Raw genomic sequence first — 18829 nt, forward strand, 5'->3', positions numbered from 1 at the left:
AAAAGTACTAAAAAGGCACATGACATTGTACAAATACAACTAATAGAAACTGTCAAAATGAGTAGTTATATAGACTAATCTTTGAGTCAGTATCTACCCAAGACCAAGTAATAACAATTCTGGTGCTAATTATACTATTTAAACTTATTCTTCCAGGGAGCAGCATGGCTTTGGAATGCTCTTGGTAAGCATAAGCAATAAAATTTCTTCTACTACTCAGCATACTTGGCATAAGCCAACTTTGGGATGTCACCAGTTACTCACATCTTTTGTCCTTCTCTGTGATAGAAAGAAATACTCACCTTCCAGGAATTGAATTACTGAAGAATAATTCTTATTTTTTATAGTATTTTGAAGTATTATAATTTATGCTTTAAGATTCCTTTTATATTCTCGGACAAGACAGAGAAATCATTTCTTTTTACTCTACGTTTCTCTTTTTAAGAAGACCATAGCCAAGCTTCCCTCTAACTTTTAAAGCTGTGAAAAATCATGTCACACAAGTAGATGCTTGAACTACATGAACAACAGTTTAGAGCTCTAATAAAGAAAGCTCATTGAATCTCTATTATATAAAGTACATAACTTTATTGGGCTGTGCTGAAACATAAGTGGTACAGAGTTGCAAGAACAGGCTCAGAGATAAACTTCACCTTGCTCTACAATTTGCCTGAAGTCAGCCTGACTGCTATCCCAGCTTCTATTGGCCTACATGCATTTTGGTTTCCTAAGAATCAATAAAACACCTTTTCCCATCTTTGGACTTATTTCTCAGTTCACCAACACTCTGTTGGTTACCTGGAGTTGGGGTATGGTATTTACAAAATGAGGTTCAACAAGCTCCCAGTAATTTGGATCTGTGAGAAGCATTTATTCTTCCTGCTATATTTATAATATAATGAGAAGTTGCTTAGAAGAGATGAGAGGTGTCTTATCTCCCATACTGTAAACAGGTTTAAGCACTTTGGGAGGAGTATAATGTGAACTTTACTTTTAACATTTCCTAATTATGCTAGAACAATTCACAAGACATTTGATTTATTAAATTATTTACTATATTGATTATAGTCAGCATAAATATGTTTTTATAGCTGGCTTACCCTTGCGATGCTTATCATCTGTTGTTCTGAGTCTCTCTGAATAATGATTTTTTTTGCAGCTATAGAAATAACGAATGGGTACTGACAGAAGGAAAACCTGCTCAACAAGTGAAAACAGAAAAAGCAAAATGGTGTATTTTTAGCAAAATTATACTAAGGGAATCTAAGGTATCCCTTCTAGCAATATAAAACATTACTTCTGTATTGTGTTTTACCACTTACAAAACGATTTTATGTGCATCATTTCTTTTAATTCCCACAGCCCTATGAAGAATGTATCATTACTAGATGTGCAATGCCTTTATTCTCTAAAAGAAGCTACATCTAATATTCTGAAATGTGTGCTAATCACTTACATTGTTTACACAAAAAATTTCAATGTATATAGTCATGTGGATATCATCACCCATGAAAAGACATGGCCAACACCAGAACCAGGAGACAGAAGTGCTGATGAAAAGTATTAGGATAGAAAACGCATATGCTCAAATTAATATAAGAATCCACTATTATATGGCTATTTCTGATATGTGAGCTTCAGAAATAAAGAAATCTAGCAAGACAAAGTAATAAATTTAAGCCAATAAAATAAATATACATTGCTGTTAGAACTATAATGATATAGTAATATGAAATAGTATATTATTTGTAAAGACTCAACATTATGATCAAAAGTTATGAAAATAACCTCTCCTGGATCAGAATATTCTACGATATGTAAAAAAAGTCACAAACTAAACAGAGAAATGCATTTAGAAAGAATGAGTATGGCAGCAATGACACTTCAGGAGTTGGACTGCCACCAGAAATAAATGCAGTGAATCTATCAGTTATAGGTGGAATCCATCTGAACATAATCAGGTGGTCCAACTGTGACTATCAGGTCCAATGAGGACATTATGAGAAAAAAAGAGATAGCCCTATTGTGAACGGAAAATGAGATGGCTTTCAGTCTGGCACAAAAATGCTAATAAACAGTAGCAGCTATTTGGTAGTAGTATACAATAATTCTAAATCACTAATGCTAACTAAAAAATTTGGAAATACTAAAAAGAATTTTTGAAATAAGAAGAAAATGCTATGAACTTAGTAGGATATATATTGGTTTTATTATGTATTTTAAAACAGTGCTTCTCAATTCTTCCCTTGTCATGGCACAAGAAAAATGAAACTATGCATATGACCCACTGAGTTAAACAGATGAGGATGCTCATGGCCAGAGGTGACTTGCCCCAGGGTTCCAGGTCCCCCTCCACATTAAGGCTGGCTGTGCAAGGACTGAAGGGACCCTAGGATTAAAACTCTGATGTAACTTGTTCTTGGTACACCAGTGCTGTGGCACAATGGTTAGAGGAAGCTCTGCATTAAAAAATATTGGCACTTAAATATGCAGAATAATTCTTGGATTTGTTTTGTGCTTGTATCTACAACATTATAATTATATTAAAATGGGAGAAAAAAGTATCTTTGTGAAATAAACTTTGCCAAGAAAACACCCATCAGACCGACCAGGGCCCCTAGAACTTCAATTCTTGTTCAGTCTTGAGTGTTCAGGTGTAAAGTGAGATATGTCCATTCTATGTTTTAGGCCAATTCTGATAAACTGGGTACATGGAAAACTTAACCAGTCTGTGAACTAATGTGGGGTTTTAAGGTTACTTAATGCACATCATAACTCTCACTCAGTTTCCTTTAGAATAAATGCAATCTCCTGAATATCTTCATGGTCTGGGAATAAATTATGTTTGGGATAGTCTTGCTAGTTTAATCCAAATTAAAAGTGTGTATATAAAGTACAATGTATTAAAGAATTTGGTCAAGTGTTTTGAAAATCTATTATATTACTATATTAAATAATCTGTGGTAAAGCCCTTCCTCTAATATCTATTCCTTTTATACTGTATGTAATAGACAATTACTTTTTCTACAGAATAAAGGAGAAAAGGAGTGAATGTGTTTGTATGTGTACATATGTGTGTGATCATTGTGTTAGACTGGGCACCAGCAAACTATGGCCTCTGGAACGAATATGACCTACCACCTGCTTTTGTAAATAAAGTTATTTGGGATATGGACAATACTGTCTAAGGCTGCTTTTATGCTAAAATAGCAAAACAGAATCTGAAGAGCTCACAGAGCCAAAAATATTTACCATCTAGTCTTTTACAGAAAAAGTTTGTTGACTCCTGTTCTGGCTGATTGCACATAGAATAGTCAGATATAAGAAATGAGATGTAAGATCTAAGACAGAACCTTTCCCTTCTTGAAAAGATACTATTAACCAAACCAAAACTAAATTAGCATGTATATAAATTTAAAATGTAGAAAATAAAATGCTTTAGCAAATATAATGATATGCCAAGGTTGGATAGCTAAGCTGTATTTATAATTTTATATGTAAAGGTATGTGTATGCTTTATTTATACAAACTTAAAATCTAGTCACTATTTTGAATAGTATTTAATTTAGGTGAATAAAAGAAAGGAGCTTTTGGTCATACCTGTGAGAGTTTCCAAAGCTCTGCCAAGTGTGATATTCTTCCATGAGATCAATGTGATCCAATGTAGAATTATAGAAATCAGTATAAGGAATAAGGGGAGGGTGAATCAAATTGTTTGCAGTATCTGTAAAGATAAATTCTAACATAATGATCTTTTCCAAAATGCACATGGTTCACTCTAATACAAACATTATTTTAATGTCCACCAGATACCCTGGATCTAAAAACTCCTATTTCAAACAACTATAACTCCAAACGAAAAGGGTAATTCTACAACTGTGGTCAAAATGCAGCCAACACTTTCTTGCTTTTAAAAGAAACATATGGAGAAGATTATAGTAGTATAAGGAAGTATGCAGATGGCCATCTACTCATATTAATATATTTTCTCATCAGTGTGTTCTCTCCTAGGGATCCTCAGTAATTAATGGAAGTTCCTCTTTTCTCAGGAATTACTACTTAGCATATCATATGTACTTAATAGCCATAATACAGAATACTGCCCAGAAAAAGGCATAAAGTTTGATTCATGCTTATAAAATAATTATGAAATATATTAGGAAAATAGAAAATTACAATTCTTTCCTTCAAATGGATGGTTTAAAATTTAAGAATTACTCTGTAGTACTTTGAGATCTTTGAAGAATGTCCCTAATATTTAACAAAAGAAAAGTAAAAATGACAGAATAAAAACCTACTAAGTAAAGCCAACACTTTAGAGGCTGATGGTATCCACCAGGAACACTTTGTTATAGGTGGAAATTCTTCAGGCTTTGCAGGAAACAGGCGTAAAGAAATAAATTGCAGCAATCTCTCTACCAATTGTTTGAACCTCTTCTGGGATAATCTGGTAAAGATTTTGAAATAATTTCAATCAAAATTCACATTTTCTATTTTGGGAATATATTTGTTAGATATCAAACTACATCGTATACACAAAATTGGAGACTATTCCCCCAAATTCTATTTCTTAAATTGCACAAACATTTGAAAAGATAGAAAATCTTACCTTGAATACAATTTCTTCATTAAATAATAAATACCAAAATTACTATAAAGTCTGTACCAAGAATTTAATTTTCCAGATTTTCAATCTTCAATCATTATTCACAGATTCTGTATTTGCAAATTTGCCTACTTGTTAAAATTTAATTGTAACCCCCAAATCAATACTTGTGCTTTCATAGTCATTTGTGGACATGCAAAAGGTTAGTGAAAAATTTGAGTCTCTGACATGCACATTCCCAGTTAAGGTGAAACAAGGTGACGCTCTGCCTTGTTTTAGCTCTCATACTGCAAATGAGTGTCCTTTACAAGGTCTATTTAGTTTCACATTTTTTGGCTTTTTGTTGGTGACATTACCATTTCAAAATGGCCCTCAAGTGTAGTGCTAAAGTTCTGTCCAGTGTTCCTAGGTGCATGAGGCTGTGATGTGCCCTACAGAGAAAATGTGTGTGGCTGGAGAAGCTTTGTTCAGGCATGAGTTACAGTGCTGCTGGCCATGAGTTCAATGTTAACGAATCAACAACTTATATTAAGGTGTCTTTAAACAGAACCACTCATAAAGAAGGTTATCTACTGATTGGTTGACAAAAGTGTGATCAGAGGCTCACAGGCTAACCCTGTATTTCTCCTAGAAGCAATGGTTCCGTACTGTTAATTCAGTGTTTGCAGCAACTTTATAGCTACCATGAATAATGAGAATCAACTGTATTTAAAATTTATTTTGGAAATAATCTGCTTCTTTAGCTTTTATCAATCATGGAGCAAAGTCACTGTTAATGAGAATATAGTTCTGTGGAAAAAAAGTGTTGTGTTTTTACAAATTGACACTGATTGCTAACCTCTTTTTCACAATGATGTTTTTAGGTGAGAAGAAAGCACGATGTAAACAATGGTGAGATTTATTGATATATAGATAGGAAGTAAAAAAGACATATTAAAATAGTAATGTCTGAACAAATCCAGTCATTATCTTTGAGATATATAAAAAGCCAATGATAAGAATGTGCTACATAAAATATGAAAGCAGAAATTCTCAACAGCTTGCACAAGAAAGTGTTACTTACATTAAAAACAGATTTTTAATTATCCTCTATGTAGTACTAAAGTATATTTTTATAATTGCCTTTTGAAGCTTTGTGAATTATAAGTATCATTTCTAAAGATCTGAAAATATTTAAATATATTTTATTATAAAATTACTAATATCAAACTTAAAACTGAGACTATAAAACTTCTTAGTATCATAGAATGATTTACTTTTTAAACCAGTGAGCTAGGAAATGATGGTCAGCTTCCACTAAGGTAGCTATCTGTCGTAGCAAGTGAGCATAGATGACATACGTAGATGTGTTATTAAATTGAGGATTCTGAAAAAGATATTAAAGATAATTGTGTTAAAATTTTGTTAACATGTAAAAGAAAAGACATTAAGCTTAATAAGTAAAGTGGTAAATTCAGGACACTAAATTTGCAAACAAAAATACTTTAAAACAATAATCTGTTATTTAATTAACAGAGACTTTCGCTTATGCTGTAATACAGTGGAAAGAGCACAGGGTTTGGGGTTAAGACAGATCTGGGTCTGAGGGCTAATTCTACTACTTACTAACTGTGTGTCCTCAGGTGTGATCCTTAGAGTCTGCGTCTCAGTTTCCTTATTTGTAAAATGGGAATGATACTATCTTTCTTAAAGGTTGTTTTGAGTAATAAAAAAGAAAATATATGTAAATGACTTTCATAAATAGTATCTTCATAAATGGTGCCAATCACTATAATTCAGTTAAACAAAAAACAGATTTTCCTTGATTAAAAGTAAAAAGAATGTTAGAAAAATGAAATAAAAGCTGATTGTGAAACTTTTGCCATTATGAAATGAGTTGACCTCATATCTCCCAAAGAACAAGGGGCAAACCCCATTAACGGCTTCTGATAACTTTTTAAAGTTAAAAGGACATTGAAGGAGTGTTTGTAAACTAAGCAAAACCTCTAGTTATGTTTCCACAATCTAAAACTCTAGCACAATGTACATTTCAGCACACCATGGAAAAATAAATATATTGAAAAATAAACTGAAATTGTGAAAAATGAGAGCACCCTGTGTCTTTCAAAAACGACTTATTGTTAGGATAACACAACAATAGGGAATGACTCCCAGTTGATAACTTCATCTAGTGATAACTGTTGAGAAGATCAGGATATCACAAGCAGAGCTTATTGCTGGCTAATATACTCAATTTGAGCTTCCTGTCATTTTTCTACCTTTTATTGTTTCTATATGTTTCTTCTTTTTTTTTCACCCCCTAATTTTGGCTCCCTTTCCTCTTAACTCTCTCTTTTCCCTCCTTACATTTCTCTTCTTAACTATACCTTTTGGTCATTTCCCTCTTCTTTTCCATTTTTTCTTTTTTCCTATCTCCTGTTTTTCTATTCCTACCCTGGATATCTCCTTTTATTGGACATAATATTGAGCTAACACTATTATCTTATTTAGTAAAATTTAAGTGAGATAATATAAACAACTTTTATAAATTGTAAATAATAATGCAAATGTAGCATGCTAGCTATGATAGTAATATGTTTTTCATCAAGAAATAATAAAAACTAAAATTTGCTTTTATTTGTATGGACTTATCTATGAATCTGTATCTCCCAAGAAAAATAAGTTCATCACCTTTGTGTTATAGCAAACAGAAACAACAACTTTAATCTTTCCATTAGAATTCCAATTTAAATATTATTGAAAAATACATAAAGATTTGAGAAACCTACTAGATGGGGAAAGAAAACAAAGTCCTGGAGCCCATTAAAACTAGTTCCTTGAAAGGAGATTAGAATGGAGAAGGAAGTGCTTCCATTCTGTTTGTTCTTGACTGCTGTGGCAGGTAGGCAAAAACTAAATTAAAATTTTAATCCCACATATGATTTAGCTTCTGATTGTTTATTTGTTACAGCTTTAATCCTCTGGTTATAAGTAACTATACTTCTAAAAATATCAACTATAATTCTAGAGTATCTAATATTGTCTGAAATGATACTTAATACTTTATATCATTTCACTTACACATGTAGACACCATGACTGGAATTAGACAACTTCAACTAAGTTCTGGCTGTCTTACCTGTAAAAGTATAAAATATGCTCTAAGATCATCTTTTGTTCGTGGACTGAAAAGGAAACAAGCATAACTGATTACATATAAATGTTTAATCTCCTAGTACTAATAAAAAATGCTTCTAGGAGAAGTGAGTTGAGAAAAGCCAAAAACTAGACAAATTAATATGTATTATTATTGAGGCAGTAACATGTCCACAACATGCTGGGAATACAGGTTCTTCTGCGCCTATCCTAAGCTGATTCTGAAGGTAACTAAAGACTGAGTTGACTAAGCTATAACATTTGTGAGGTAAATATCATCACTAACTCTGGAAATAGCTAAGAGTGTAATAAATAATCAACAATTTTAGAATTCTGTTTTAGTAATGGATAATATTTACTTAAGAATATTTATGCATTAAGGAAAGAAAGTAAGCTTGGGTTTATAGGTCCATTCCTAAAGTGATAGAAGCAGAAATGTCTGCAAATCAAATCATACTTTAAATGCATCTAGTATATTTCTATTTGAAAGAATCACATTTTGAGATCTCTGAAAAGTGATTTTTTTCTATGAAAATATAGATTTTCCCATTATCAGATGTGACTGAGAGTTTTCGTCACTCCCAAAGCTAGTGAGTGCCTCTTGCCTGCTCAAGATCTCTTTGATACGCTCTCACAGATACCCAGCAATGACTTCTTAAATTAAAAATGGTTCATCTATATAACAACCAGATGAAATTCATGATCCTTGACTAGATCCTGGATTAAAAAACAGAACCCAGATATTAAAGGTTTTGTTATTCCCAAGGCTGATGAGTATTTTTTTCTCACCTGCTCAAGATGTCTGTATCTACCACCTTAGCCTCCAAGTCCTTTCCTGTCACACCTGCAACTTCAAAATCTCCACAGTGTCATTTATGCCCACGTGAATTACTGGGCATGAGCAACAAATACACTGTGTCCCCAAAGTCGCCATACATAGGAAAAATGGGAATTTGTAGCTAAATGTACTTTTATTTACAAAATATTCATTACAAAATTCTATAAAATTTTTCACAAAAAAAGGTCAATTTTCTAAATATACTAAGAATTCCAAATAGAAAAACAGACAAATCTACAACAAAAAAGGCAAAAGTATGTGGATAATTTATAAAAGAAATCTATATAGCTAATCAATGACAAAGTATTAATCACATTAGTATTAAGGAAAAGTATATAAAAATGAGATTCCTTTTTCATTAATTAAATTACGCCAAGTTTTGTTATAATGAGATACTACTGAGGGCTTAGGCCCTCTGCTGCCAGAAGTATATATTGTCATAACTGTTTTGGAAAGTAACATGGCAGAATGTATTAATTGTCTTAAAAAGCTTACACTCTGTTGCAGTAATTCTACTTCTAGGAAAATTCTAGTTAAAGACTCAGAAAAGATTTGTATACAAAATCACTGTGGCATTATTCACATAAACACCCCTCTTGAAGAATAGTTAGGTAAGTTGCTATACATTCATATTCTAGGTTATTAGGCAGACATTAAAAAGGTGGTTTAAGAGGGAAAATGCAAACTAATTACCAGAATTATATATTAGGAAAAATACTGTTGAAAATTACATGAAACTATATAGCATGATTTCAATTATTTTAAAAAGATGATGAGAAAAAAAACTATATTAACATTTTTACTTTCTTCTCTATACTTCTCCACCTTCTCTATATTTTCTATAATAAGACTAAATTTCTTAGCAAACCAGAACAATGTTATTAAAATATATAGGGTACATTTAACATTACATTTAAAAGTTCTAGTTAGGTATTATTTTTAAACTGGGCTTAGTATAAACATTTGAATTATAGTTTAATGGCATTCCTTTGGCTTTAATAGAAGCTATTATTTAAATAATAAACTATTTAATATAAATTTAAATGCTATGTACTTTTAAAAGTACATATTTTGTTATGCACATTCATAGTTCAAAACATTATCAATTAAATTTCCCACAATTCCTTATATAAGGATTTTATTTCAGTAGCTAGACTGGGGTTTCCTTATATTAGAAATTAGAAAAATATTGTTCTGGCTACCAGGAATTCCAAGGCCAAATTTAATGCTCATTATTTCACTTAGGTTACTGATATAGGTACCCAACCAATTTTTTTAAAGCACATAGATCTGTACACAAAAAACTGTGCAATTTAAAAAGATTCATAGATCTTCTGATGCCTATCTACAATTCCTCCTGAGAAGTCACAAATCTCAAGTTAAACAGTTTTGTCGTAAATGGTTTATAATTCCTTTCTGATCTATGTTATTATAACTCAACTAAAATCTTTTCTGAGGGTAAAATATACATATATTAAAGATATATGAGATGTATAAGTTAAACATCTATACTGATTAGCTGAATATTATAAATATTGATGATAATTACCCTTTCCATTCTCGTAACAGGCTGTTAATGATTCCCTTTAATACTGTCTTCTGAATGTCTTGAGGCTGTAGGCAAAAGAAAATAATAAGGTAATTAGGATTAGCTACTTAGATGACTTACATGTTAATTATATATACAGATCTGTTTTAGTAGTTTAATATCAAACCTGATGACTAAGGAGTGACACTTACCGTAGTATCGATTTTACATTGAGAATTCTAGGGAGCACCAATGACATAAGATTACAAAGAGAATATTCCCTGGTGTGTGCCATGTTACAACCCACACAAACATATATGGGGTTCTTTGATGACCAACAACAGTTTATATAATTGAAAAACAATTTCACTTGCCTTGACTTAACAGGATAAAATCATGAACATGAATCCAAGAATAGCATGTTTACCAATATAAAATGACTGCATATATTTTGTATATATTTAGTTCTATCAAGTTACAATTCATACTTAAACTTGCAATTCATCATTAAGTGCAACCAAATTATGTTTAATTACAAATATAACAAGATAAAGATTTTTTCTTTTAAGGACAGATTTTAAAAAGGCATAAGATAACATTACTTTATATTACAGGTTAATAATTCAAATACTGAAAAAAAATCTTATTTACTACCAAACATCTCAAATAAGAATAAATTAAAATGAAATACATCTATATGTACTTTAGCTTATAATAAATAATAGAATAAAAGCTTCATTAACTGAAAACTTCAAATAATCAGTAAAATTTCTGTCATGTTGTTATATGAAAGAGGCAAATACCAAAAATTCCCACATATATTGTAAATTTATTTAAAACCACAACTGTAACTTCCAAGACATGTCTGTCAGCACTCATTCAGCGTAGCATTTATGTTATATACATATATATTTAATATATCATTCTTTCTCTTCCTCTGTTTACAATAACCCTTCACAACTAGAAAGCAAACAGCAAACACTACCCCTGCTCAACCATTTAGTGTTTGCACCTGTGCGACAAAAGCTGCAGGAGAAAAATCAAACAAATGTGCTAACTGGTGGACACACTTTTAAGTTTATGACCATAAATCTCAAAAGGACAGTCCTATATTTCTCTAGTTCATGTACTTCCCTACTCTCCAAGAAAATTATATTTCAAATCTTCTCCTCATTCAAATCTCAGCACCTCCTACAGAATATTTTTACCACCCTAAAAATCCCCCTCTTTTTCTCCCTCCCCACAAGCTCCTGATCTTTTTACCATCTTTATAGCTTTGCCTTTTCCAGAATATTATATAGTTGAAATCATATAGTACATAGCCTTTTAAGACTGTCTGCTTTCACTTAGCAATATGCATTTACGGATTCTTCATTTTATTGTGTGTGGCTTGGTAGCTTATTTCTTCCTATTGCTGAATAATTTCCATGGTATGGATGTACCACAGTTTGTTTATCCCTTCCCCTATTGAAGGACATCTTGGTTGCTTCCAATTTTTAGCAGTTATGAATAAAGTTGCTATAAACATTTATGTGCAGGCTTTTGGATGAACATAAGTTTTTAACTCATTTTGGGTAAATACATAGGAGCACAACTACTACATCATATGGTAAGCTTATGTTTAGCTTTATAAAAAAATGAAAATATAACTTATCAAAATGTGTGGGATACAATAAAGGCAGTGCTTAGAGGGAAATGTATATCACTGAATGAATATATTAGAAAAAAAGAGATTTAAAATCAATAATTTAAGCTTCCACCTTAAAAAACTAAGACAAAAGAGCAAAACGGTTATTATCAAAAAGTCAAAAAAGTGCAGATGTGGTGAAAAGGGAACACTTATACACTGTTGGCAGGAATTATAAATTAGTACAACCTCTAAGGAAAACAGTATGGAGATTTCTCAAAGAACTAAAAGTAGATCTACCATTCGATCCAGCAATCCCACTACTGGGTGTCTACTCAAAGGAAAAGAAGTCATTTTATAAAAAAGACACCTGAACCAATTCACAATTTCAAAGATATGGAACAAACCTAAATGCCTCCTAATGTATGAGTAGATAAAGAAAATGTGGTGTGTATACACACACACACACACACACACACACACACACACACCATGGAATACTATTCAGCCATCAAAAAAGAATGAAATAATGTCTTTTGTAGCACCTTTGATAGAACTGGAGGCCTTTATTCTAAGTAAAGTAACTCAGGAACAAAAAACCAAATACTGTATCTTCTTACTTATAAGTGGTAGCTAAACATTGGGTATATATGTTCATACAAAGTGACTTAGTGGAAATTGGAGACTCAGAATTGGGAGGATGGAAGGGGGTTGTGGGATGAAAAATTGTATACAATGTATACTATTCAGGTGACAGGTATAATAAAAGCCTAGACTTCTCCATTATGCAATTTGACCATGTAACTAAAAAATGTGTATCCCCAAATCTATTTTTTTTTTTTTTGAGACAGAGTCTCGCTTTGTTGTCCAGGCTAGAGTGAGTGCCGTGGCGTCAGCCTAGCTCACAGCAACCTCAAACTCCTGGGCTCGAGCAATCCTTCTGCCTCAGCCTCCCGAGTAGCTGGGACTACAGGCATGCGCCACCATGCCCGGCTAATTTTTTATATATATATCAGTTGGCCAATTAATTTCTTTCTATTTATAGTAGAGATGGGGTCTCGCTCTTGCTCAGGCTGGTTTTGAACTCCTGACCTTGAGCAATCCGCCCGCCTAGGCCTCCCAAGAGCTAGGATTACAGGGGTGAGCCACCGCGCCCGGCCTCCCCAAATCTATTTAAATAAATAAAAATAAAGTAGCCAAACTCACAGGAAAAAAAAAAAGAAAAATGGGTCAAGAATTAATTCCAATAAAACAAAAAGTTACAAAAGAAAGAAAACAATTTACCATTAAGACTCAACTGAACACAATACACAGTTATAATAATGTAAAATGTGAATATCAATATAACCAAAAGGAGTGATGTAACACCACTGGGAAGTTGGGAAGAAGAGAACTGCCTGTATGTGTGCATGTGTGACTGGGCATGTGCACGTGCATACATTTGCGTGTGTATCTGCATATATAGGGTGAGTTAAACGGATATAAAATGAATATCTATCATGGCAAGAAGTCAACATAAAATAAAAAACTCAAGAAAAATATACATGTTACTTTGAATTATGTGAGTTAATATCAAAAGAAACTACTAGAAACATTTGCTATACTTGCTTCAGAAGCCTGAACACAGAGAGGAGAGAATGGGTAGGACCTGCTGTTTTCATGCTAAGCTTTTTGTATTATTTGACTTTTTTAAGTTAGTATATGTAACACTTTGAGTTGTTTTTAAAAAGGACATAGAAAGCTTGGGAAAATATTTGCAATGTTTCTGGAAATGAGTTAATAGACATTAAGTTTAAAAATAAATACTACTGACTATATTTGTACTTATGATGCTGTCCTGGAAAGACTTTTACAATTTTTTAAGAGAATGGTTGCAAAAGCATAACAAATTTTAGTTTTGCTTGTATAGAAACATATTGTTTCTATATTGTTCCATTTGTTTGGAAACATTTTAAATATTTAGAAATGTATAAGGGATGCAATATACCCACATACACATTGGGCGTGGATATATATATACCCTCCAATCACGAGTAAAAATGAAACGTGAACATTAAAAAAAAAAAAGGACTATCATGAACAACTCCATGCCCACAAAATTGATAAGCTAACCTAGATGTGTCCTTGAAACACAATCTACTGAAATTTACACAAGGAGAAATAGATAATCTGAATAGGTCTATGTCTACGAAAGAAACCCAATCAATAATTGATAACCTTCTAAAAGAGAAAGTTCCAAGCCCAGACAGCTTTACTGGTAAATTCTACCAAATATTTAAGAAAGAAGTGATACCAATTCTTTATAATTTTTCCAGAAAATATAAGCATACAGAATACTTCCTAAGTCACTCTGTGAGGCCAGCATTACTTTAATATCCAAATCAGAGAAAGACGGTATAAGAAACGAAAATTACAGATCAGTATCTCTCATGAACATAGATGTACAAACCTTCAACAAATGTTTAGCAAATTGAGCCTGAAATGTATAAAGAGAATTATACAACACAACCAATGGGATTTATTCCAGGCATGCGAGTCTGGTTCAACATTTGAAAATCAATTAATGTAATTCATCACATCGACAGGCTAAAGAAGAAAAATTACATGATTACATCAATAGATGCAAAAGCAGCATCTGACAAAATCCAACATCAAAGTTCATGATAAAAATTCTCAGCCAACTAGAAACAGGAGAGAATTTCCTTAACTGGATAAAGAACATCTACAAAAAACTTATAGCTAATATCATGATGGTGAGAAACTAGACGATCTAGGTTCATCTTATATTTTCCCTGCCTTAGTCCTAGAATTAGATATTTCTCCAGGGAAATGGTATTTAGAAACCAACATTTGTACATTAAAGTGCTCATTGCTACTTGTACACCAATGCTTTTTTGCTTGTTAAATCATGCTTCACTTACTCAGCCAAAGGAAGTAAATTATTTGATTATACTGGAATTGCATTGATTCCATAGAGTGGTGGTTCTCAAACTTTAGCATGTATCAGAATCACAAAAATAGCTTGTTAAAATACAGAATTTCAGATTTGATAGGTCTTGGGTAGAGCCCAAGAATTTTCATTTGTAACGTTCCCAGTATATGTTGATGCTCCTGATCCGGAGACCACATTTTGAGAACCCCACTGCTAGAGATCAATTTGTGAAAAACTGACATCCTTTCAATCCATAAGAATGGTATATTCTCCTAATTATCTAGGTGTTCTTTAATTTCTCTCAGTAATGTTTTGCAGTTTTCTGTGTATTATACATTTGTTAAGAAAATGAAAGAATAAAATAATTTAACTTTCTGAGAATTCCAACAAAGCTTACTATAAAATTATATGAAATTTTATAATGCAATTATTTTATAAGGTGATTTTTACAATATTTGTGTGGCTGCTTTGGAAATACAGACAAGACACAGAATTATACTATTTGAATGTGTCCACAACAATACTTACAGTATTAAGTAAGGCATCATATACAGCATTCACAAATTTAGCATTAATCCCAGAGTCTTCAATGGTATTAAATGAGGCAGTGGCATCTTTCTGCAAATTTAATTGAAGAGTTAAGTGTATACATCACTTTAAGAACTATTCTTAGTAATATTTGAACCATACTACTCTTTCAAAATTTCTATTATTTTTTAGTTTGACGATATAAAAGAACTGTTAGGGCAAAATTGCTGAAAATAAAAATGAATGTGTAGAGATTATTTGAATAACTTTCTTTTTTAAAAGTGAAAGAATGGAGTCAAACATTAACATCAGTATTATTAAGTAATGATTTAAGATATCACTTATGTAATATCTGTGATATGTATAATTTCATAAATCAATACATAGACAATATATGCTTGTTTAAACATTTAAGGAAATATTGGGGTAGAAAATTAAGTGAATTTTTTGAGAAAGAGTCTCACTCTTTTGCACCAGGTAGAGTACAGTGGCACCATAATAGCTCCCTGCAACCGCAAACTCCTGGGCTCAAGCGATTCTTCTGCCTCAGCCTCCTGAGTAGCTGAGACTATAGGTGCACCACCATGCCTGGCTAATTTTTTCTACTTCTCATAGAGACAAGGTCTTGCTCTTGCTCAGGCTGGTCTCAAACTTCTGAGTTCCCACCTCAGCTTCCGAGAGGCTTAGCCTGTAATTACAGGCTTAGCCTGTAATTCTACTGTGCTTGGCCTGAAGCAAATTTATCAAATATTTTTTGGAAAATTTAAAACAAAATGAATGAAAGATGTGTTTTATGTATTATTACCTTAAATGAAGCATTTAATTCTGGGAAAGAATCAAACGTTTTTAGATAAAAATCATGTATTGCTTTCCAATCTCCTGATGACTTAACTTTTTCCATATCTTCCCTAAAATGAAAAATACATTAAACCACATAAAGATAGAAATATTATTCATATAAAATAGCATTACATTTTTACAAAGAAATGTCACAGAACAGGAAACTTGAAATACTAAAACCAAATACAGAAATGTTCTAGCTAATGCAAATACAGTTTATGAATTTATAATTCTTAATTGGATTAAGATATTAATCCAGCTTCAATTTTACCATTTGCCTGTTTTAAAAAAAGTTCACTCTTGACATGTCTCTTCCAATTAGCATTCTTTTTCCTTCCCTTGGTAGCCAAGCTTCTGAAGATTTACATTTGTCTCTACTTTCTCATTGCCACTTAATCCTTCAAACATGCATTTGGATTTTCTAAATGGTGATAATATGTATCACACAGTACAGATGAGCTCTTATTTAAAATGGCAACATTCTATTACTATATCACTTTTATCTCTTTTTGCCTGTTTTGATTCATGGTCTCTAAATTGGTGTCACCTGTATCTTGCTGCAATATATCTAACCTTTACCTGTTATTCATACATTTGTTTTTCCCTTCAAGTTGAGAAATCTAGTCTTTCGGGTCTTCACTATTGGCTAGTACCTTATAATGATCTATATGTTCAATTAATTTGTCACACAGATATTAAATTATGTAAAGCGCTGACATGCAGATAACTATATGTCTACATATAAATACTGAGTTGAAACTTACTGAAAGTCTTTCATAGTTTTGGGCTGGATTGGAAGGATAGGTTCTGGAAGGGCTGGGGCCTTCGTTTCAGATGATAATGAATCTATAGAGATACGCTGTTTTTGTCTAACATCAAGGCAAACTGGTGGTGGGTCTCTCACTGTGAAGTATAAAAAAGCCTTCAATGTAATTAATTATAAAACTTTTCCAAATTATAAAATGGCAGGTTAATTCAATGTAAACAGAAAACAAATAAATTACTTTATACCACATTCACTTTGGGATCATATAAGAGGAAAACCAACCATAGTTAAGGGTGCTTCCTGGAGCACTTATTCCTCCAAACCCCCACTTCACTCACAACAGATATTAAGCTGTACCTTACATTAATGTATATGTTTAGTATAGAGCTTCTTCCCTTTCTCTTTCCCCCTCAAAGTTGTCTATCAATGTAACTTAGCATTTCTTTCCCCTCCTCCCTTCCTAAAAGTTGTCTTTCAGGGAATATTTCAATGAAGCTCAATGTTTTTAATGTTTATTAGCTTTTTGAAGATTGCTTAATGATGGAAATATGTTCTGAAGAATGCATTGTTGGGTAATTTCATCACTGTGTGAACATTATAGATTGTATTTACACAAACCTAAATGGTATAGCCCACTATGGACCTAGGCTATAATGGTATAGTTCATTGCTCCTAAACTACAAATCTGTACAGCATGTTGCTGTACTGAATACTGTAGGCGACTGTAATACAATGGTAAGTACTTGTGTATCTAAACATAGAAAAGGCACAGTACAAATATAGCATTATAATCTCTGGAACCACCGTCATATATGCAGTCAGTCCTTGGCCAAAGCTTTGTTATACAGTGCTAACCAAGAAGGTTGAGGACCACTGCTTTACATCACTTTGTGCCATGTGCCCATTTTTTAGCTTCCCATTATTAGTGAGCACATGTGGTGTTTCTTTTTCCATTTAGGAGATACCTCACTTAAGATAGTGGTCTCCAGTTCCATCCAGGTTGCTGCAAAAGACATTATTTCATTCCTTTTTATGGCTGAGTAGTACTCCATGGTATGTATACACACATTTTTTCTTTACCCACTCATGAATTGATAAGCACTTCCATATCTTTGAAATTGTGAATTGTGCTGCAATAAACATTCAAGTGCAGGTATGTTTTTGATAAAATGACTTCTTTTTCTTTGGGTAGATACGCAGTAGTGAGATTGCTAGATCAAATGGTTTAAGTCTACATTAATTTCTTTGAGGAATCTCCATACTGTTTTCCATAGAAGTTGTACTAATCTGCAATCCCACCAACAACATATAAGCATTCCTTTCTCTCTGCATTCACACCAGTATCTATTGTTTTTTGACTTCTTAATAATGGCCATTCTGACAGGGGTAAGATGGTATCTAATTGTGGTTTTACTTTTCATTGCCTTGATGATTAGTGATGATGAACATTATTTTCATGTTTGTTGACCATCTATCTTCTTTTGAAAAACTTCTGTTCATGTTTTTTTGCTCACTTTTTAATGGGATTGTTTTTTTCTTGCTGATTTGAGTTTTTTATAGATTCTGAATATTAGCCCTTTTTGGATATATATTTTAAAATATTTTCTCACATTCTGTAGGTTGTCTATTTACTCTGCTGATTATTTCCTTTGCTGTGAAGCTTTTTAATTTAATGAAGTCCCGTTTGTTTATTTTTGTTATGACTGTATCTGCCTTTGGGGTTTTAGTCATAAATTCTTTGCCTAGCCTGATATCTCAAAGAGTTTTTCCTATATTTTTTTCTAGAACTTTTACAGTTTCAAATCCTACATTTAACTCTTTTATCCACCTTGAATTAATGTTTTTGTATATGGCGAGAGATAGGGTCCTATTTCATTCTTCTGCATGTGGCTATCCAGTTTTTCTAGCACCATTTATTTAATAGGGCTTCCTTTCTCCGGTGTATGTTGTCTGCTTTATCAAAGATCAGTTGGTTGTAGTTAGATGGTTTTATTTACGGGTTCTCTATTCTGTTCCACTGATCTATGTCT

At 32.4% G+C, this 18829-nt stretch overlaps 1 protein-coding gene across 2 annotated transcripts in view; it reads right to left on the reverse strand.

Moving 5' to 3' along the window:
• Positions 1 to 18829, reverse strand: part of HECTD2 (HECT domain E3 ubiquitin protein ligase 2) — a 63374-nt gene that overhangs the window by 18932 nt on the left and 25613 nt on the right. Inside the window, exons 3-11 of one of the 2 annotated variants that reach the window (XM_012765674.2) lie at positions 16798 to 16936; positions 15999 to 16101; positions 15194 to 15283; positions 10128 to 10192; positions 7724 to 7769; positions 5863 to 5972; positions 4299 to 4447; positions 3601 to 3724; positions 1101 to 1197 (exon numbers count right to left, since the gene is read on the reverse strand). In XM_012765674.2, coding sequence (XP_012621128.1) covers positions 1101 to 1197; positions 3601 to 3724; positions 4299 to 4447; positions 5863 to 5972; positions 7724 to 7769; positions 10128 to 10192; positions 15194 to 15283; positions 15999 to 16101; positions 16798 to 16936 — 923 coding nt within the window. The remainder of the gene's footprint in view (positions 1 to 1100; positions 1198 to 3600; positions 3725 to 4298; positions 4448 to 5862; positions 5973 to 7723; positions 7770 to 10127; positions 10193 to 15193; positions 15284 to 15998; positions 16102 to 16797; positions 16937 to 18829) is intronic. The other variant, XR_002221373.2, reaches the window with a different exon arrangement.

Source organism: Microcebus murinus, chromosome 14, assembly GCF_040939455.1.
Source record: "Microcebus murinus isolate Inina chromosome 14, M.murinus_Inina_mat1.0, whole genome shotgun sequence".
Lineage (NCBI taxonomy): Eukaryota > Metazoa > Chordata > Mammalia > Primates > Cheirogaleidae > Microcebus > Microcebus murinus.